The sequence below is a fragment of the Dysidea avara genome, chromosome 2, assembly GCF_963678975.1.
Source record: "Dysidea avara chromosome 2, odDysAvar1.4, whole genome shotgun sequence".
Classification (NCBI taxonomy): Eukaryota; Metazoa; Porifera; class Demospongiae; order Dictyoceratida; family Dysideidae; genus Dysidea; species Dysidea avara.
Window position 1 is genome coordinate 8,366,078 of NC_089273.1, and position 23,716 is coordinate 8,389,793.

The 23,716-nt window shown below is 35.6% G+C and overlaps 1 protein-coding gene across 4 annotated transcripts in view; it reads right to left on the reverse strand.

Annotated features, from left to right (window-relative positions):
• Positions 1–8,591, reverse strand: part of LOC136246544 (uncharacterized) — a 108,709-nt gene extending 100,118 nt beyond the window's left edge. For 3 of the 4 annotated variants that reach the window (XR_010696593.1, XM_066038043.1, XM_066038041.1), the window contains exons 1-5: positions 8,453–8,591; positions 6,638–6,697; positions 6,398–6,579; positions 5,015–5,065; positions 4,865–4,957 (exon numbers count right to left, since the gene is read on the reverse strand). Coding sequence is in view for 3 of the 4 variants with exons in the window: in XM_066038043.1 (XP_065894115.1) it covers positions 4,865–4,957; positions 5,015–5,065; positions 6,398–6,579; positions 6,638–6,697; positions 8,453–8,522 (456 nt within the window). In the remaining variant the exon portion in view is untranslated. The remainder of the gene's footprint in view (positions 1–4,864; positions 4,958–5,014; positions 5,066–6,397; positions 6,580–6,637; positions 6,698–8,452) is intronic. The other variant, XM_066038042.1, reaches the window with a different exon arrangement.
• Between the last annotated feature and the right edge of the window lie 15,125 nt (positions 8,592–23,716).

The following is a 23,716-nucleotide window of genomic DNA, read 5'->3' on the forward strand; positions in this document are numbered from 1 at the left end:
GTGAACATACTATAAGAAGTCACCTTGTAGATAGTTCAGCTACTGTACATCAGGTCAACTGGAAAGTCACTCTGTAGAGAGTTCAGCTACAAAAAGATTACTGTACCTTGTAGAGATTTCTGCTACAAGTTGTGAGCCAGTCTGTAGGAGGGAGGACACGTGAGGTATTTCATACAGTATCAGTGTAAAAAATAAATATTTTATAAAATATGACTGGATCTGCGAAAACAGGACATAATCGCATTTTTTCCGAATTCCTGTTTATTGAATATTTATAATTAATGTAGTCAAGAGTACCCACTGGTAAAATTTCAGCTTCATATGCCAAACACTCTGGGGGTTACAGCCCTACAAAGTAGCAACAACAGAAAAATCGATTTGTACAGCAAGTATAGGGAGAATAAATTACAGGCGCTTACAAAAACGGTTGTAACTTACCAACGGATCACTTTACAGAGCTAAACGTTTCATCATTATGTTCGCCATGAACAGGGGAATAAAAGAATGGGTAAGTTTTTCCTTTACTCACCCTTGTTCACTGCATACAAAGGCGAAATCCATGAAGAAAAATCGATTGCGTACGATCGCTTCGACATGACATAAACAAACGCTCATAACTTACGTGTCCTTGGGTCTACTGCAACAAAACAAAGATTTTACAACTCCCCTTGAGCAGGCGGATAAGGTAATATCCAAGTGTTTATTGTTAGTCCCTTCCTTCACTAAAAAAGAGTGGTTAAAAAATTTTACGGAATTTTTCAATAAGGCCACTCCAATTGGTAATTATGCTTCTATTCCTTTGAAAATTAGTTTTAGGTGCGGGCGGACGGAATTCAGCAACAAAGTGACTGCTCAATTAGAGTATTTTTTGTGATTTACTGACTGTTCTATTAGAATATATCGATCCGTACAATGCACTTTGCCTATTTCTTGCAGGTTTTCACTGATAAAATACAAATTATAACAATTAGATAGTTAGATTTAGCATACTTGTTGCAGCCCAATATTTGTTTCTGAAAATTAGGTTTTTCAAAAAGCTCATGCGGGCATTTTACCCATGTATTTCTGAAATTTCACATTCTCCAAAAAAGGATGCGGGCGGTGGACCAGAAACATAATTACCAATTGGAGTGGCCTAATATGCAAATGCAGCCAAGTATTTCACCCAATGTATTCAATGCTTTATATATACTGGAAATTTAGGCTTGTGCGATTATGTCCCTTTTTCACAGATCCGGTCACATATATCCAAATAACTCAGCTCTTTCTCTTCTTCCTTTCTGCAGTAAAGAAAAAGACAAGTAAAAGAAGCTCCAAAGCAGGGGTAGTGAAGCAAGCCAATGAGTGGGGGGACCAGGCCAGCTGTAAGTGGAAGACCAAAAGAAAAAAAAAGGTCACTACCTGCTGACAATACCAGCTCTCCACCAATTATATCTCCTTATTTATAACTACACATATGTAGCTAAGCAGCTTGCTACACTGCTTCTCTGAATACTGTGACTGCTCTATTAGAGTATCCAGATCCTGACTGTTTTATTAGAGTATCTCAATCTTTTCTTGCAAACAGTGTCCCATATAAGCCCCTGTCTCCACCGCCTATGCTAGAAAGCTGGCCACAAGCTGGCTTTGGAGTATACTAACACAAAAATAAGCCATATTTATAACAAAACAGCCAAGCAGTGAAAAAGGGGTACAGCCTCCAAAAAAGCCGGGCAAAAACGATGTGAAATCAAAGGTGGTTGCCAAGAAAAGGCTGTGATGGTAAGTCAATGGCTAATAGCTATACAATTCAGGTGAATTTGGTGTCAAATCCTAGAAACTTAGAGTGGGAAACACACATTCACCTGAATTGTTGTATTGTTTGCCATCACAGCCAATTCTTAGCCACCACCTTGGATCTCACATCTTTTTTTTCACCCTGGCTTTTTTGGAGGCCACATCATTTTCTCACAGCTTGGGTGCTTTGGTACAGATAATATTGCATGACCACGCCTCCAAATTTTGAAGTAGGTATGTTTGTTTTGTTAATAGCTTATAACATACGTAAGTATCACACTTAGTAAAAGTTATTTAATGCTAAAGTTTTAATAGGTCACAGGTGGATATCTCAACAGAAAACCATGAACTACAGCAGTTCAATTATCAAGCACAGAGCTTGAACAAAAGGTCCCGTCTCCTTATACTGGGCACCATATGAAAGGTAATTAAATTTCTAGTTTAATGAAGGCAGTTGCAAGTTGTTTCAACATCTTGTTCTCAAGTTACAGTGCTTTCAATTCAGTATAATATAGCATAAGCAAGAAAAGCACAAGGATATGTCATAAGGTACTTCTTAGTGCTCAAAATCTCACTTCATTGGAACCCAGCTCCTTTTTGCTTATTTTGGAGCATTATCACAGCACTAAGAAATACCTTAATACTCATCTGTGTGCTTTTCTTGCTTATGCTATATTACACTGAATTGAAAGCACTGTAACTTGAGAACAAGGTATTGAAACAACTTGCAACTGCCTTTATTAAACTAGAAATTTACTTACCTTTCATATGGTGCCCAGTATAAGGAGAAGGGACTTTTTGTTCAAGCTCTGTGCTTGATAATTGAACTGCTGTAGTTCATGGTTTTCTATTGAGATATCCACCTGTGACCTATTAAAACTTTAGCATTAAATAACTTTTCTTATACCCCTTTAATAAAGAAACAATACACATCAGGATGATCGTTGTACTAGGGCTGAGCGATACTAACGTTTTAGCGATATGTCGCAATAATTATTTTGAAAGTATCGATATCGCGATATTTTGTTATTAACTATCGTGATACCATGCCTGTACATTACTATCATTAAAAATCCATTTGTTATGCAGTAGTTGGCTAAGAATCCTTGTAAATGATAAAGTTCACCCATCTGGCTTCCCCCGCAGAGAGGTGTGAACACCATAACAACCTCAAAGCATGTGTTACAATAACTGTTACTGTAAACAAGGATGATAGTGGCTAGTTTGCTATCACATATAAGGACTAGGCCTGAGCCTAATATGCTCAAAATTTAACCTATTAGTCTTTCCAGAATTTCCCAAAATTTTCTCCTATTATTCTTTTTTCATTCTTGCATCTAGCCTATTATTCCATAGTAATGCTCACTTAGTTTCTGTAGCTATAGTCACTTAATTCTCAAGATGCTGATATAAGTAGTTTTGTCAGAATTAATGAAGCATTCCACCTTACACATAATGGTTATAGCTAATACAACAGATGTAAAATAGCTATTTGGAGTATAACAGAAGAGTTTTCAATTATCAGTGTATTAAAGCTCGGCTGTAGCTATAACTCAACTACAACTAAACACTAAGTTTAGTGGATAATGATATCAATATGTTTGGTGAATGACTTAAAGAAGATACACTGCATGGTATAAGATGTACAAGTTTTAGAATTGCAGATAATCATGTGGTTAAATTCCTGATACTGTCTACAGATTGTTAACATAAAACGATCTGACTGCTCTATTAGAGTAGTTGTGCGTTCTATTAGAGTATATCGATCTTTTAGAGGTTTTCAGCTCCTTTCAGCTAGCACTTGTATAATAATGCCAGCTATTTATCGTTCTTAGTAGTTTAGTACTTTCTTCTAGATAATCAAGAATAGGCACGCCCCTTAATTCTACTGATTATTCCCGTAGACGTCCGATAATTCTAAAATTATGCCTGTAACCATCCTATTATTCCGGAATTATTCTCACGAAATTAGTGACCTATTATTCTCAAAATTATGCCAGCATATTAGGCGCAGGCCTAATAAGGACTTACTGCAGGAATGCTAAGCAATACATTACCAGCTATGATTGACTTTACCAGCTATGATTGGCTTCTTTGTAAGTATCATGAACTATTCAGTATCGTGAATAGTGGCTTTAGTATCAATTGCGATACTAAAATGGCAGTATCGCTCAGCCCTACCTTGTACATAGTACTACACAATCGTCAGCATTGAAGGTCCAAAATTTTAACAGAATCCCTGCAAATGGGAATTTTAGTGATTTTGTTTACTGCCTAGGTGAGAAAACTATTTGTTTTTTAATTTATTTATAGATTACTAATAGGCTATTAAGTTCCAGCTGTATGTTTTGTACTACTAAGATACTAGGCCCAGCAGTTAACTTGATAGAAACATGATTGATTTTAATAGTAACAAATAGTATTCTTGTCAGGGTACAAAAAGAGGTGCTCTTGAGAACTTTTTATGTGCCTCCCCTTCTTAAAACACTTAGTGCACATTCCATATACTCTGTAAAAAAATTGGTGCTTTTATCAAAAAGTGAATAAATATTTGGCTTAGGCGCTGGACTACACTGTCTCTATGCAGAGCTAAACATTAATCTTATTACAATGTATAAAAGATTTTTATAATCAATCTTTATTTCATTTCTATGTCTCATAGATCATGATTATCAAAAATGCTGATGGTAACAATAATAAAATCATTATTATGAACTTTAGAACTAATTGTGACCGGGCCTGTGAAAACAGGGAATGTGGGCACAAACTACACCCTGTCATGCTACAGGACATATGTATCTCAGTATTGGAACAGAATTTCTCATTCTGTAACTTGCATCATAAAGCCAATTAAATGCTTACTAAGAGCTGTAAAGTGCATTGCTATAGCACAATGGTACTAAAAGTTATGAGTGATGAAAGTTTGAAAAAGTAATCAAAAATCATGTGCCCACATGCCCCATCTTTGCAGTCCCATTCACAATTTAAAAAAAAATCCTACTTACAAATTTTGGTATATATACATGTACAGTCGCACTTACACACATTCACACAGACACACGAGCACAGCCGTACACTACACACATACCTCTGGTAGAGTAGCCATATAGGTGAAAGTAGAGAAGAATGGAGGATTATCATTGACATCAAGGAGAATAACTTGAATTGTCACACTAGCTGCCTGCAATTCATATAGTTTTGTGAATCATCACTGAATTTAAAATAATTGTACACATACCACTGAATTAGCATTGGTAGCTTGTACTTCGATCATAAAAGCATTTTGTAGCTGTGAAAGAAATGATAATATATAGACAACAGTACAGAGGAGTAATGTGTGACTGTATTTGTGAAAAGGGGTTCTTCCACAAACACCCAATTCTATGAAATCAAAACATAGTTTTTATTTATTTATTTATTTATTATTTATTAAGACTTTACAGCACAAGTGCTGAAGGTATGTAGGACTCCTGCAGCTGGTCCTGCAGCTTGTTCAAAGTTGTTACAAAAGTATCTTTGAAAAGGTAGAGAAAGAAAAAAATCCATGACTGGACCAGGACAGCCTCGAACCTGCAACCATGCTTGTGACTACTGACCATATATTTCTTACTAACTATACTTCTAGAAAGTAGCTAATTTTTAGCTGAAGAATTGTAAAGTTATCATATTGGATGTGTGAAAGACCCCTTTCCTCATATCTGATGGCATACGCAAAGTATGTGACATACAAATACCATAAGATTACAACTATATAGACAGTATAAGAAAAGTGTGTATGTGTGTGTATGTGGGGGGGGAGGGGGGGGGGGGGCTTGTGCCCAGTGCCCCTTATGGATTTGCTGCTGAGAAGGCATCACTGCTGTGTAGTTGATTATTGTAATATAAGTATAACATTGTATGTAACTAGTTGTACGCATACTTTATCCACACAAAAACAGCTAAGCTGTGAATAAATGTTGTGGCTCTTTAAAAGGCTTGGGTGAAAAGAGGCATGAAATCAAAAGTGGTGGCCAAGAAATGGCTGCAATGATGTTAATACTAATAAATTTTAACAATGCTGGCACCCATTATTACAAATTTATTCACAAAACTTAGCTGGTATTGGTTACAAATATATAATATATAGTTTCTCAGTGGCATAGTCTCATAACCACAAAGTAAAGCTCTGTGTTTAGGCAGTAGCTTTAAGTAATAAAAATAATGCTTCATGGTCTGATTTGTAAGGCTTCTGTTGTCTACACTGTACCATCCAGATAAGGGCTTATACCATAACCATCTAACCAATTATTAATCTTAACCTCAATTTGTTGCAAGAGGGAGCATATGTGAATTCCAGGGATATTACTGTAGCACTTTTATGCATTTTTTGTTAGTCAGAGTATCCATGGATATCTTGTATCCTTGATGTTTGCTATCACAATTTAATAATGCTTAATAACTGTAAAGTCTATGACAGCACTGGACATGCATGTCTGTGTTGCAACAATAAAATACAATATAATAGACTGAACACAAAATATCCGACTTATGGTTGTCTAGTAATACAGAGATATTATGGCATTTAGCAAATGAAAGCTTCAATGCTGAAATTCCAGTTTAGATATTATCACAAGCCACTCACTTCACGATCCAGTATATATCCTCCAGGTCCAACTAATAAACTGGTAGTATAAACATCCTCCCTGGAGCTAATGTTGCCAAGTACTATAGTGTTGTTATCATTGGCATATGAAACTGTAATAGAAAATGTCAAGTTTCCTGAATACTCCTGGTCCACAGCAGTCAAGTTAGCTAAAAAAGTTCCTGTAGTGTTAACAGATCATGTAACTATAAACCATGTACCACACTTGCTGTGCTATACCTTCTAACGGATTTTCATCAATTGAAATTGGTCCAACATCAGATGACATCAAAGTAACACCTAGAGTAACATGCATGCATTAATACATTAAGTGCAGTACTGCAGTTCACATACAATACATACGTAGTTTACAAACACAAGAGAGCATGGCAGTGCTATATGTGTTTGCTTATAAATATGTTTGCATGCTATTACTTTTGCTGGTATATAAATATATGTGACTAGATTTGCGAAAAGGGGTCTTCTACACACAACCAATTCTATGAACTAAGAAGACCATAACTATATTACCCTGAAAATTTCTCCATTCACTATGCGATTGGGATTCTCACTGCTGCCCAGATTTCAAATCATTATCTTTTTTCAATCTGAAGTTATGATTCATCAAAATTGGTAAATTGGATGTATGTGAAAATCCCTTTTTGCAAATCCGGTCACATATATGGTACTTTACCTCACTTTAGCATGGACAATCAAAGGTTTCGCTTGGGGTTTAACCTGCATATTTTCCAGACAAGACAGCTATTTGTTCGTAGTCACAAATTTATTAGTTAGTGGTTAATGCACTATTTTCTATAATGAATGATAGTTTGGGTGATGCAAGGATGCAAATCTATGCATCATGAGATAATGATTTAACTTCATTGAGAAAACCATGGAACAAGATTACTAATTGAAAATAGGTCAGTTATTTATTGCTCTTAGTATTTTCATTAATTTAGAATAACTATGCTCTGTACTAATAGTGAAGTTGTTAGGATTAATTTAGTAGTAAAAGGTTTATGAACTATGATTGATTATTATGTTGAAGTATGAATAACGTTCTGAGGGCTATTAACTCACACTTTTCAAGTCACAGTTGATAGTTAAATATCACTCAGTGTATAAAACAAACAAGGTGAGTCCCCTGCAATTATTTCACTTATTAGGTAAGTGTTGCCCCGAGTGATACAGTGAATATTTATATATATAATATCAAGAGTGAATACATAGAAGGAAAAATTAGGAATTTTAAGGTACATGTTCACTAGTATATCCGCAGGTGTAGGTGACCTCCCTCATTCCCTACCTTTTTCTATGATCCCTAATAAAACTTTAAAAAATAACTTGTTTGTAACATAATTATGACTGGTTAACCTGTGCATGTCACATCAAAAGAAAGGATGTCACCAGAATAAATGTTTTCATCTGAAACATCTCCAGATTGTCGTAAGACAAATGCCATTCAAAATATAAAGTCTCCCACAACAGTTACTGAAATCTGGCGATTTATGGGTATGAATAACCAGTTTAACACATTGTTTTTCCTCGAATAGCTGAGATAAGTCAACCTTTTCGAGAACTCTTACAGTCAGCATTACCTGGTTGTGCTATCACCTATAGCAACCAAGTGATCAGTAGTAAAATAAACAAGTCACCAAACAAGTAAACAGCAACATTGAGGTTCCCTCCTTGCATTTCCATCTAAACCAAACTTCATTATGGTCAATAAACTACAAGCCACATGACCAATTTGGGCTGTACGGACAATGGAGGTGCCTAGATAATAGCTATAGAGGTCAGGATAAGGGAGGTTCCACTGTAGTTTGTTGTGCCCCTCCCCTTTCCAGCTCCTGGATCCGCCCCTGAATGGCAACATTGACTCTTAAAGCGAGATCCAGTTGGACAGGCGAGACTAAACTCGGCTTAGCGGAATATTGTAGCTAGGTGTGTAAAGTCAAACATAGTACCTCGTGTTAAAAGTATCTACATCTAAAAGACACGCCCTTTTCACAAACGTGTTGAATTAGTAGCGTTAGAGTACAAAATGCTCACCTTGTCCATCACCATACTCAGTAAAGATCGCCGAAATTATCATAAAAAGAAAGGAATAGGTAGAAGTCATCTTCGCAAACCACTCGAGATTTCGTAGGTTTACTTTAGCTGCATATAATGTATAAGGAATGTCATTAGCGATGACTGACTCAGGAATGTCATTAGCGGTGGGAATGTCATTAGCGGTGACTAACTCAGGAATGTCATTAGCGGTGGGAATGTCATTAATGGGAATGTCAGTAATGACATTCCTGAGTCCAAAGTTCAAGTTGCTATACTGTAGCTACCACCTCTATCATCAGAGTTCAATGATGTTGGGTTTGAAATGTACACTAGTTTGGTGGTTTGAATTGTGGTCTTAAGGATTACGGCAGGTTATATAGAGCCGGTACCGGTTACACTGTTTTGCCGGCTATTTTGCCGGCAGTGGAGGGTATAATACTTAGAATGTTACGTGCATTAAAAAAAACTTGTACAAAAAACCTAAGAAAGCGAAAAAAAAAAGTTGTCTAAGCGAGGGTTCGAACCCGGGCATCCGTACTCATAAGCAATGTTTGTAACAATTATACCACCGGTGCTGCAGCTAGTCATATTATTTAGTTTCTACGTTATAAACATCCGACTGAAGTGACTTCTATATATAACAAGAGTGAAGAAGAAACCAAAGCTGAACCCTAGCCTACCCCTAACGCTAAGGAACTACTTTTCGCATCCCCTAAAGTTGAATGCTCGGGGCAACCTACTAGACGCGTGCCCTAAAGTTGAATGTTCGGGGCAACCTACTAGTGCCGGCACAATAGCCGTTAGTGTTTGCAAACCGGTACCGGCTAAATATACACTTCGTAAGCATTATAATATTATGTGACCGGGCCTCGGACTGGGCCTGTGAAAACAGGGCATGTGGGCACTAACTACACTGCGTCACACTACAGGTTATATTGCAGTACTGGAACAGAATATTTTCATTCTGTAACTTGCATCTTAAAGCCAATTAAATGCTTTACTAGGAGCTAAAATTGTATTGCAGTAGCATGGTGGCATGAAAAAGTATTCGTATTGGAAGTTTGAAAACATAGGCAAAAATCATGTACCCACATGCCCTATTTTCACAGGCCCAGTCACATATTTTATTCAACTTACTTAACCTCAAATGACATAGTTTTTTTTCTTAAATGCATGCATGCATAGTGACGTAGTTAGCTACGGTAGTTGTATTATCAAGAGCTGGAGAGGAGAGTGTCCACCATAATACAGAGCCTCTACAAATGTGACCTGGCCTGCGATAACAGGTCATGTAGGCACATAAAAATAATTTTCCTTGTTTTTCAGAGTTTCATGATTAATATCTTTTTATGTCACCATCCTAGTCCCATGCGATTCTCACCCCTTGTTACACATTTAATCAACTTTATAATACAAGTTGCAAAATGCACACTTATTATTCTATTCCAGCACTCAGATACTACCTGATATGTGATGGGGTGTAGTTTGTACCAGGCCCGGTCACATGTGATTCAACGGGATTCCTCCGTAAAACTCTGTGATTTGTAGTAATTATTCTATAATGGTGTGTAAACTGCCACAAATTTTATTAATATTAAATGCTATCCCACTAGGGACCTGTGAGAAGGGTAAAGCCAGTGAACTTCCTATCACATATATACAGTGTGTGCAGAGGGGTGGTTCTAGAAATTTACTGATTAGTTTCCAACTCAAAGGAAGAAAAGCCTATCCGGGGTCCATTTTTATTACAGCTATTTTTAGCTTATTATGAATAATACACCCTAATACACCAGTTCAAAGTTAAATCTAGCCACTGTAAGTCTATAAAGAAAATATTTTTAAAGCATTCTGTAGAATTCAAAAAGAGTATGAAAACACAGTAATTATACTTACTGAGGTTTTCCAAGTTCTTGCAATGCAAAGTGTCATGCGCTATACAAGCATGTACGTGCACAGTTATTCAACAGTAGATTTTCAGTGAAAACTACTAACTCACAGGACTTCAAGCATGCCTACGCATACAAATCAACAGCCTCAGAACATTGAGGTGTAGTTAAAGAACTATGCATACTGACACAATATTAACACATGACGCTTTGCATTGCAAGAACTTGGCAAACCACAATAAATCAGATAGCTAAGGGAAGAGGTGCAAGGATAAGTCATATTAATATCATGCAGTATATACGACTATAGAGAATTCCTCAATTTGATGGTAGAAGAAAGGAAAGAGTTTTCGATTCTGGCAAATGGAATAGTGAAGCACTGGCTGTGTCCACAACATTCTGCAAAACATAACCGGTTTTAAGAAACTTCTCTGATGTTCAAGTAACAACCAGTTTAAATGTTCAAGCACCACTTCAATAAGAGAAATCATTTGTGACAAAACAAGCAGCACTGCATTCGTTTCTATTCGTTGTATTTGATACAGAAGGTGTCACGGAGTGGGTACCATACTGTACATGTATATTAAATTTAATATAGCTAATTTTAACAGATGCATGGGTTCACTGATGTAGGTTTACATATGTAAAACACTTTTGCTTTGATTGCTACCATTGATTATGCTCCTTCCAAGTTATATTAAATGTTCATCTATCACTACTCCCAAGTATATACTGATTTGTTTCATTGTATTTGTTGACTGTGGATTTGATAACAATACTTTATGCAAGTCTTTTTCCTTGTTATAACTAGATAGATACATTTCGATGGATTGAACTTAACTTGCCAGATATATATTTGCCCAGTTTTCTAAAGTGAGAAGTTCATTGGTATCAGTTTCAGTACTACTAACAATTCACCATGTAAAAATATGGCAGAATATCACTCTTCAGTGCTACTTATGTTGAGATTATAAAAGATTTTAGATACTGATATGCAGTTAAAATGTTAAAAAGAAACAAGTCAAACCTTGCACATGATCTGCAAAATAAGTAATTTTGTGGAGAACATGTCAAGTAAACACTTCTCATCACTGTTCACTTGAAATATCCTGAAATATATCAAGTGCAACATGGTACAAAACAATAAAGTTTGCTAGTTAAATCAAAGTGCATTGTGTGACAATAATAGATCCAGTCACATATAGTAGTTTTGCTAGTTAATAATAAGCAATTTTAAACTGTGAAACTGATGATTAATTGCAGTATAGCATTAATAGTGAAATGGATTATAGACATGAGAAATTAGAGCATATAACAACTTTTTGTTTTATATTTGTGTAAATTTTGTAACTTACATCAATAGATCCTGTACCAGTTACACTGTAGTACAATTTAGCAATGTAGCTAGCTAGCTACCTGCAGTAAATTTTAACCATTATTTTTACTAATATAATAAGCAATCTAACAGTGACTTGGTAAATCAGTTGAGGTTTCTAAAGCTACAGCATGCACTGTTGTGGCACCAGTACCACAAACAGTGACACTTGTTACATCATCATTGTGGTAGCTACAAACTATGAGAGGGGTTAGTAGAATTCAAGGAAAGTGGGAATGGGAATGACAAATGGAAAATGCCAGAGAAAGATCATCATGCAATATACAGGTTGGATTGTGCAGCATAATGTTATTTTTTGCAGCTATGTTTGGATGCTTTAGCTAAAAAAATCAAAACACATCAAAAAGTCACTTGAATTAAAAATTAAATACTCTAATAGAGCAGTCAAGAATGTTTTGTAAACTATCTCACCAGGGACCCACATTGATGGCCTGTGAATTGATGGGTTATAGCTGTCATAGATTAGCTAAGTCATCAAGTTAGCTGCTCCCTTGAAACTATAAAATTTAACCATTATAGCATGAATAAGTTTACAAAGGATTCTAATTAACTGACATTGCCGCAAATAGACACTGTGGAAAAGGTGGGATATAATATGGTATTTCCAGTGGCTTATTGAATACAAATAAGCCTTAATATAAATCCTGTATTATACTCATCTTATACTTTAGTATAATGCATACTATACTATTGCATATATGGTTTCAGTTTAATTACCACAATACTTGAAATAGCTTATATCTGATATAATTCCCACACTATACCATCACATATATGGTTTCAGTATGTTTAACACATTAACTAAAGCCTTATGTGGGATTGTTAGTATAATACAGGTTATACCAAGCTTTTATGTATTCAATAAGCCACTGGAAATACCATCTTATATCCCTCTTTTTTCACAGTTAGATGCGGGAAGTTGTACCTACAACCTCAAGAAAAAGTCACATTATAGGTATGTAGTAGCTGAAGTGCAGTATGTGTTGGGGCATGGTTCCAATGAGGGGACTAAGGACAATATGAAAAGTTATGCATGGGACTCCTCTTAGAGCCACTTCAGCTTGACAAGCATACTAGTGTTGCATGCAAACCTCGTTATATGACTTCTTATCTGGAAGCAGTAGGTACAGTTTTTTGAAGCCTATAAAGCACTGCCAGTTAACTAGAGTACTTTGTGAATCTCAGCGGTTTTTCATCAGTATTACTTTAAATTTTAATAGCTGACTAAATACACATCAAAAATAGTGTTCCAATACTACCTTCATCTTTATTCAGTATTGGAACAACTATTTTAAAAAACTCCTTATGACAAGGCAAAACGAACCTCAAATCTATAATGTTATTCACTATTGAGGGCTGTGGTTTGAGTAAGGGTAAAATTTTGGACTATTGGTTTCAACACCTAAACATAGACGGAATAAATACAGTCAGTATTTATGTATGAATTATGCTGTGATATCTGTGAATGTTGTCCCACTGGGGACCTGTGAGAAGGCTATATATAGTCTGTGAATACAGGTATAATAGCATGTGCTTAAAACATTGAAGAATGCAGCAGTCCCAGTTTTGACTTACATATTTTTAAATGTTTATGGTTTCAAACTAGCTAGTCCATATACCTAATCTTTGGCAGTTGATCAATTCACAGGCCATCAATGTGGGTTGCTGGTGAAATCATTCTTGACTGTTCTATTAGAGTATTTTATGCAGGTGACTGCTCTATTAGAGTGTTTAGATTGTTTTAGTTAGAGGATTCAAACAATGCTGCAAAGACACATTGCACTGGAAAATCCTACCTGAGTGTGTAATTATTGTATGACTTTATCAGGCATTTTCCACGGGTTGAGTCTGTTCCCCGTTTTCTTCGAATTCTACTTATCCCTATGGGAATGATGAACCATGGAATAGTAGTGATGTTGTTTGTTTAAACTTGTGCAAAGTGGAACCTCATAACTTTTACTAGTGGACATTTAATTCTACTTCAGTCTATACCAAATATAACTAAATTAAACAGTGACCTTCCTTATTTTTCATTATTTTTCTATAATCCCTAATCTAGCTTAAATTTCATTTTGGTTTGTTATGTCTCCATGTCATGCTACAAATGATTAGCAATAAAATTTGTGACCGGATCTTGGAAATCTACCTTTTGGGTACAAGCAAACTTTTTGGGAAAACACAAATGAAAATTTCAACATTTTTTTTAAAATCTATTTTTTTGCACATTTGGATAAAGCAACTACCTTCTTGATGTGAAGTTTCACACCCAAAGCCTTTTTTTCCTAGTATATGGATGATTGCATCAGACCATGTAGCATTTTCACATGCATGGGACAACATTTAACTTACAAATTGGGTAATTTGTTGAGGTGCTGGTATGGCTAAAACTTAGTCTTAGACAATGATACATGGCATTTAATTGCAGAAATATACTAAGAATACAGTACTTCATTAAACTATCAGAAATGTTTTTAAAAGTATTTTAGATGGTAAGAATGGAATTATTGGTAAACAAAGTGATTTGTCACCATTTGTCACCCTTAATCACTCACAGAACTCAATTCTTTAGCATATAAGTTAGTTTGTAATCTACAGGACAGAAAATTCGCCATATCTCAGGAATGCTTACAGATATTAAGCTGACATTTTAACACAAGATAGATGAGCACCTAGTGCCTCATTTAAGCTATTAAACAGAAAATTGACCAATGTGCCAAAAAGGTAGGTTTTCCAAGATCAGGTCACATTAATATTGATCTAGTATAGTTTGTGAGTTGATTGAATTTTTTTTAATTAGCTGCAATAAAGTGATGTAGCTTATAATAAATAGCTGCTGATATTTTTGGGAGTGTAATATAATACAAAGTTTATAATAATGCAGTTAGCTATGTATTATAGGAGTAGTTTCTGAACCTGTGGATAATATAAGAGCTACAGGACTAGCTAGCATTGCCGTATAAATAATGTTAAGAATTTAGTGAAGTATCGAGCTAACAGCAGGGTTTCATGCATAATATTATGTTTTCTTCCTTGTGCAGTTGTGTAAATCATTTTGTGAGCTGTACCACTTAATAGACAAAGGTAAAAGCATCATACAGTATGATAGTACTGTATAGTAGGGACCACAAAGGAGTAGGCATGGCCCATGAACAAATCTTACCCAAAACGCAGCCTTAATTTCCCCTGACAATGATGTGGCAGTATTGGTTAGGTAAAAGTAAGCCCAAACAAGCTTTCAGATCAACCCAAAATGCTTTCAACAAGTTGCTACGGAATTTTAAAAATAATTTATTTAATGGAATTTTCTAGTGACTGACTGACTGAGTAACTGACTGATGCCTTCAGACAAGCATAATTTGATAACGACTAAGGCTATGGGTTTGATTTATATTTATTATTTTTATTTTGTTCACTGTTCGACGTCTTCACTGTTCGACGTCACTTCGGCTCAACAGGTGCCTTTTGGCATACCACAGTACGTACAATGCATTTTTCATGGACTTTTACCTGTGTCCCCCTTTGTGTCCCATTTACCTTTGCTGACGGCGAAAAGTGTTGATTTGGCGAAAGCATGTGATGGCTTTCCTTCACATAATGGAAATCATCCATAATTGTCATAGTGGCTATTTTGATAGCAAAGGTGCTTTTCAAATAGTTCTTGAATTGTACTGTTGTGTAACGGATAGATCATAGCCGACGATGAAGTATAATGGATACTTCATTTTTCAGACTATAATTGATATAACTGGGATGCATGGCACTGTTTCTTTTGGTATGCATCTCATGCATTCCAGAAGTGCTTTTTGAAGTTTTCTTGATTTGAAAATGCTACGTAACGGGTTGAACATAGCTGACAACAAAGCGTAATGGATGCTTCACTTTTCAGACGAAAATTGAGGCGAGCAGTGCCATTTCAGATGCAGTATGCAAGGGTTCACGAGTCATGATAATTATTTACAAAAAAGTTAACAAACAAGTACACAGAAAAATTTGGAATTTTCAACTAGAGTAGAGAGCGTAGCACATCGATAAAAAGTACTGAAACAAGCTGGAGTAGTGCACGATATTAAATCACAGTAAAACAATAAGAAGTGTTATATCCCTACTGTGCTCATGCACTACTCCAGCTTGTTTCAGTACTTTTTATCGATGTGCTACATACCTATATGGTCCCTACCCTAGGTGAAAATTCCAAATTTTTCTGTGTACTTGTAGAAAAAAGAAGTATTCACAAGGGGATATTTTCCTTTATAGAATATCATGAAGTTTGGTCACATTATTTTACCTTTAACATTCTACTATTCCTTTGATGATATCACAAACAGTTATGATATGATTAGCCCTGTCAAACTTAAAACTTTGGAAAGGCTGAAGGATCCTTTTTCTATATCTGGTCACATACAGTATTATTATGTGTACTGCATAAAAGAGACCATATTCAGTGTGGCCAATGAGTGAATTTAATTAATGATCTCATCACTTTATAACTGGTTGTTGTGAGGCCATCAACTGATTCATCAGCTGTAGTTATACAACCAAAGTTGATTATTTACATGAGTCCAAGGCGAACCCTAGGACAAGTAAGGGCTAACAACCAAAGTATCCTAAGACTAGTGTCATGTAACTGTCTTGCATAACTGTGGTACTTTGTGTACAGTGGAACCTCTGTTATCCGGACCCCTCTTATCCGGATTCTTGCACTGTGAAAAAAGAGGGATATAAGACGGTATTTCCAGTGGCTTATTGAATACAAAAAAGCTTGGTATAACCTGCATTATACCAACCATCCTACATAAGACTTTAGTTAATGTGCTAAACATACTGAAACCATATATGTGACAGAATTTTGGAAAATCACCTATATGGGCGCATTTGACACCTAAAATATTTCATGCTAAATCACAAACTTTACAGTGCTAATCTACTTGTTGATGAGTTTAAGCCATTCTCAATACCTTAAATTACAAGAAAATTCTTGAAATATTTTCAAAACTGTGTCTTGCTCATATTAGCAACCCACTAAACACGAAAATTCTAATTATTTCACGCATGCCCATATGGGTGATTTTCCAAAATTCGGTCACATATGTGATGATATAGTGTGGGCATTATATCAGATATAAGCTATTTCAAGTATTGTGGTAATTAAACTGAAACCACACTGTAAAAATTTAGTAGTGAATTGCTCTGCCACAATACTCACTACTTTTAAGTAGTGACGTTCACTACTTTTTGTAGTGAACGTCACTACTTTTTACAGTGAACGTCACTACTTGGTGGTCAATGTAGTGACGATCACTACAAAATTAGTAGTGAACGTCACTACACAAAAATAGTGAGTATTGTGGCAGACATTAGTAGTGACGTTCACTACATTTAGTAGTGACGTTCACTAGTTTGTTTTTACTGTGCATATATGCAATAGTATAGTATGCATTATACTAAAGTATAAGATGAGTATAATACAGGATTTATATTAAGGCTTATTAGTATTCAATAAGCCACTGGAAATACCATATTATATCCCACCTTTTTCACAGTGTTGGTTAACTGAACTATGTAATGACTGCTCTATTAGAGTAGTGACTGTTCTGTTAGGGTAATTGAAATAATGATAATTAAAAAAATTTTTTTTTGCTATTTTAAGGTTATTTACAGTTTCACAGATATGGACTTTTCAGACTTATGCCACCCAATGGGTTTGGATAACTGAAGTTCTGCTGTAAACATAAATGACTGCTATATTAGAGTAGTGACTGTTCTATTAGGGTAGTTCAAAACTTCTGATATTTTTACCAATCTCTTTTATGATTGTTTATACAATTTCAGCTTTTCAGACTTATTGATCAGCCCTGGTTTGGATAACTGAGGTTCTACCATAGTTAAAATCAAACTTAATGGTACTGACTATGTGTATCGTGTGACAAATCTAGAAACTTTTCTGCCAGTCTGCTAATTTTAAACTCTGTACTTAACTAATGATCAATGTACTACAGCATTAATAGTAAAATGGATTGTAGCCACGAGACATTAGAGGGCTTGGAGCATACAACAACTTTTTTTGTTATTTGTGTGAATTTACAGCCAAAATTAATATTAATCACTCCTGTACAAATCACACTGTGGTCCACTTTAGCAATGCAGCTAGTTATCTGCAATTTCAAATAAATATTAATTCACACTTGTAAACACTGTAACAGTGACTTGGCAAATCACTTGAGGGTCATAAAGGTGCAGTGCTGTTTTGGCACTTGCACCATGTACTAGTAATGGTTGTAACGCTGTGGGGAGTGCATTGCCTGATATGTACGCACGATGCCCGAGGGCGCGCAGCGCCCGAGGGCGAGTGCATACATATCAGGTAATGCACGACTTACAGTGTTGCAACTAATATGTTACACTTCAAAGTAGCTTTGTAAAGTAGTTCTAACCCTTTCAAGTTACTTTTACAGTAGTTTTAAGCTGCTAAACTCACTTTTAAGTTAAATGCCTTTGATGTGGTTGAGGGTGCCTTTAATGTGGTCTGACATTTGTCCAGGATCCTTTGTGGTGGTTGAATATATCATTATTGTTATTATATCAAAGCTTCATATTAGCTCTCACTATAACACTAGTACTTACTATGTAAGGTTTTCAAAATGTATAAGAAACCTTATCACCACGAGACAGTTTTGATTGTGGGATTCGGTTGGTCTCAATTGAGAGCCACAGGAGGCTCAATTGTAGGCCACAGGAGATCACTGAAGCCCACAATGTAAAGTGGATGTTGGTCATATAGGTTTCATATACATTTTACTACAGTATTCAATAGTAAGAAGCATTAAAGCTGTACAGTTTGTGGAATGCAGTAATGAGTTCTTTGCAGTGCGACATCTAGATGTTGCACTGCTAAGTGTGCAACATCACATTTGTAGCATAAAGAATTCCTTTGATCTGAGGTGTCAAAGTGTTACATGTAGAGTTGTACTGATAATCAAATCTGTAATCGGTAGAAGCCAACAATAATACTGTTTTACCATAATCAGAAACCAGTTTTAATGGCAGATTATTAGCCAATTCAACTTCAGCAGCTGAATTACCACTGGAGGACTGGTGTCAAAGGCTCTGGGATGTATAGTTTTGTACTTAAGTAATTTGTTTATATTTTGTGGCAATCACAAAGACAAACAGTGATGGTTCAGGCCCTAGCTCACTGAGTTGAGGTACATGTATCACTAAGTGTACAACCTCACAGCATTGGCTTTACTAGCTTTCCTTTTAGGGAGTATGCACAAGTATAACTTGTATATAGAGATGTACAATCGACAAAACAGAGTAAAAATATGTCAATATCGGTTTTCCCTAAAAAGTGGGAATCGGTATAATGAGGCCATGAACAGTGACACTTGTTACATCATTGTTGCGATGGTTAAAAACTGTGAGAATGATGAACCATAGTGATGCTGAGTGTACCAGTTAGCTTTAAAATTATTAGCTTGTGTAAAGTGGAGCCTCATTACTTAAGTTAAGGTTATAAATTTATTATCATACTTGTGGACATTTAATTTTACTTCTGAATCAGTTTGTAACCCACATAACTGAATTAAATGATAACTACTGTATCTGCAGGAAATAGGTGACCTTTCTTGTTTCATTATATTTTTCTATGATCCCTAATCTACACTGTAGCTTAAATTTTTATCATTTTTTCTTTTGTTATGTCTCCATGCCGCACTGCAAATGGTTAGCAATAGTATAATCTGCACTAAAAGTAGACCTTCGTGATGCAACTGAACATAGAAGCAACAGCTGCTGATATTTTTTGGAATATACAGTATCATAATGCTATATAACAAAGTTTATAATAATGCAGTTACTGTAGCTATGTATAGGAGTAGTCTGTGATCAAACCAATGGATGAGGAAGCAAATTTGAGAGCTACAGTATAATATTATAGCATTGCCATACGAACAATGTTAGGAATTTATTGGAGTACCAAGCTACGTAACAGCAAGGTTTCATGTTTTTCTCCTTGTACAGTTGCATAAATTTTGTGTGCTGTATCACCTGGACAAAGGTAGCAGCACAAAAAAATAACTCTTCATAATGGGATATTTCACTCCTGGAAATTCACTTACATTATTTTACCCTTAACTTACCACTATTTCTTGACGAAATCACACACAGAGAATTATGAAGTCCTGTCAAATTAATATTTTGGAAAGGTTCTATCCTCTTTGTTGGTCTAGTCACACAATCATGTGTAATGTGTAAAAATAATATACGCTAATGTGTGAGTTTAATTAATGATCTAGCAGGTGGAATATTGCCTTAGAAGTAGAAGACAATCCAAAACTGCATTAAAATATACTATAGACCATTTTGCACACTTCACCCTGCTGTTTGCCAGACTATTTGTGACTGAATTTTGGAAAATCAACCATATGGGTGCATTTGACATCTAAAATATTTAATGGTCAAACAACAAGCTTTATAGTTCAAATCTACTTGTTAATGATTGTAAGCCATTATCAATACCTTGAATTACCAGAAAATTCTTGAATATTTATAAACTGAGTCCTGCTCTTAATAGAAACTCACTAAACATGAGAATTCTAATTGTTTCAGGTGCACCCATATGGGTGTTTTTCCAAAATTCGGTCACATTTTGTGATTAAGCTTGAAAACGAGGTGTGTGGTCACAAACTACACCCCATTTACAACAGATTACGTCTCAGTACAACAACAGAATATCTGAACTCTGTAACTTATTATAAGGCCAATTAACTGCTTAATGAGTGCTGACAATATCAATGTCATTAATCAGATAGTATACCAATATGAAGAGTTATCGGCCATAATTATTTGTGACCAGGCCTGCAATAACAGGGCATCTAGGCACATAAAATTTACCTAATTTTGCAAACACTCATGACTCATAACTTTAAACTTCATCATGCTATGGTCATGTAATTTTCAGCTCTAAAATAAAATTAAATTTGCTTTTTATAAAGTGTACATATTCTTTTCCAGTGTTGAGAAATATCCCGTTGCTTGACATGGTGTGGTTTGTGCTCAAATGGCCTGTTTTCACTGGTCCCTTCACAGTTTGAAAAATAACGATAATACAGTGCACTTACAACGTTTTTACAGAACCAGTCACATACTCAGATGGTATGTTTTGTGTGTAGTGTTGTACTGTTTAGGTCAGATGTTGTATAACACACAGTAATTTAAATGTATTAGCCATCTGTTACTGTAGTTAGCTAAACATATTATGTAGCACACTGCATGCATAATTTACTGCATCATTGGAATGGCCATATTTCTATACTAGAAACTGGAATATATTGCTCTATATTATTTCTTCATTGATCATGAAATCAAGATAAAAAACTTCAGCCATTTTTGCAGTGGTAGTATATTAAATTCCTACATATTTGCTATGATATCGCCAGAGAATAATGAGACCATACAGTGAAATTATTTTTGAGTCATATTACATGTATTCCTGGACCAGGTATGATCATAGTATGTATATGAAGGCATATCCATGATGTTTCTAAGAGATTTGGCAGTAGGTGCAGGGGTCACAAGTACACAGAAAAATTTGAAAGCTCAACTAGAGTTAGGACCATAGTACATCAATAAAAAGTGCTGAAACAAGCTGGAGTACTGCACTATATTAAATCAAAGTAAAACAATAAGAAGTGCTATATCCCTACTGTACTTTTCCATTATGGAATCTTGAGCACAGCAGGAATATAACAGTTCTTAATGTTTTACTATGATTTAATATCATGCACTACTCCAGCTTGTTTCAGTACTTTTTATTGATGTACTATGGTCCCTACTCTAGTTGAAAATTCCAATTTTTTCTGTGTACTTGTTTGTAGCTTTGGTGCACTGTAAGTGTTCCTTCTGCAAACCCACAAGTTAAAATTTCTGAGGGAATTTCTCGAATTCCTGGAAACCCACCCATAAATACACCTTTGGTATATTCCAATGTTTCTAGCTTTTCCATACTGCTTGTAACTAACTTTAAATTGATTTATAAACTATTACAGTGTTGTCAATCATATTAAAATAAATCATGATAACTAAATTTACAAAGCTCATGTTAAAAATCCAAATTAGCTATACAACAGTCAAAACCATTACTAGTGGTACAATGTGTTTAGTACCAAATTGGAAAAATATCTGTGTTTTGTACCCATAAAACATGTCTAGACATAGTATCCCAAAAATCAGCTGTAATTGAAGTAACAACAGTTTTCTGTTGTACAAATTTAAAATTCATCTCATCCACAAACCTCCTAAGTTCTTTATCAGTACACTTCACATACAATTGAAATGTTTTCAGTTAAGGAGAGTTCCTGACAAGGGATGTCATGCCTTCAACTGTCAAAGATCTTACCCTCATCACTACATGTACTAGTCCACCATGAGCTGAAATTGAGGTCAGAAAGTCATCAGGAACATCAGTGTCTGGTGAATAAATGTATAACTGTTGTAGATTGCGAGTGTAAGTTAAACTGAGTGTCAATGGACGCAGATCATAATTGAAACACGCACTTTAAATAAACTCTTAACAGTTATTAATCACATCATGTACAATAGTGGGTAGTCTGGGATGGAGTATTATGTGTAGGGACCCCCCGATGATGCTGGTATAATAATGAGCATAATAGGTGCCTGAAAGCATTGAGCATAATGCTAGCATAATAGGCAGAAAACTTGTGCAATGTTATAAATTATTGCTTATCAAAATACATATCCAACAAAAAGATCGATATACTCTAATAGAACAGTCAGTAACTCTAATAAAATTATCAGGTAGCTGACTGTTCTATCAGAGTATATGTGACCCGGTCTGCGAAAAGGGCTCTTATAGCCTTTCCAATTATCCATGTTTGGCTAATCATAACTCCTAATCTAATAAAGCTACCACCATGTAATTACAGCTACTGCCAGGTTAGGGTTGTTGAGTGACCAAATTGTAGGCTTGTACTATATTCACCATTCAAGTTATGGGTTACCATATATATGCAATTGGAAAGGCTATAAGAGCCCTTTTCGCAGACCGGGTCACATATATCGATCTTTTCTGTGACATACATTTTGACAAGCAAGGATTTACAGCCTGTGCTTCAACCACTTACTGCTTTTCCATAAAGTGCAAAGTTATTAGAAAAACATGGGAACTGAGGTAAAAATATTGAGCATAATTTGAGCATAATAGGTAAATATTGAGCATTAATTTAAGCATAATAGGTAAATTTTTGAGCAGTGCAGCATAGCATAATAGGTAAAATAATGAGCATAATCGGCGGGTCCCTAATTATGTAGAAATAGCTCAGTGATGGAAAAAGGGTGGAAATATATCAAGACACACGATAGTGTGTCGTGCGGCCCAAGAAGCCGGCGCGCCACACCGTGTATATTAACAGGAAGAAAGAAAAGGTGGGGACTATTCTACCGAACGGAACGGAACGGAACGGAATGATGGACTAAACTACGGAACGGAACGCTTTCTCAAATTGAAGCTTGCAATTTACCATTGCTGAAACTGCCCTTACGAGTTATCAGTGGCACCTCCAGTGGGTGATTAAACATAAGATAATAAGAATTAAAGGATCGATTGTGGGTTCTTGTTGGTTGTCATTAGTAACGAAGTATTAATTGTGGGATGAGCTGTATCAGTGATGTTCATCCTTGGTTCATCTATGGATATACCAAGAAGGGCACTTTATGTGAACTGGTTTGCTCATTTTGACTTTAGAAAACAGTCTGGGCCGGCGTTTCAAGTCATATGTCAGTGTACAAATAAAGCAAGCAGGAAGACACTGGTAACAGGAAAGAGCCAGCTGAATTAAAACTTGAAGAATTTTGTGCAGTGTGAGAGGAGCAAATATTTTGGCAGATCACAAAGGGGCTATATTCTGCAAACATCACTGAATTGTATGCATGGAGTTATTAACAGCCGGTGCAGTGGACTAA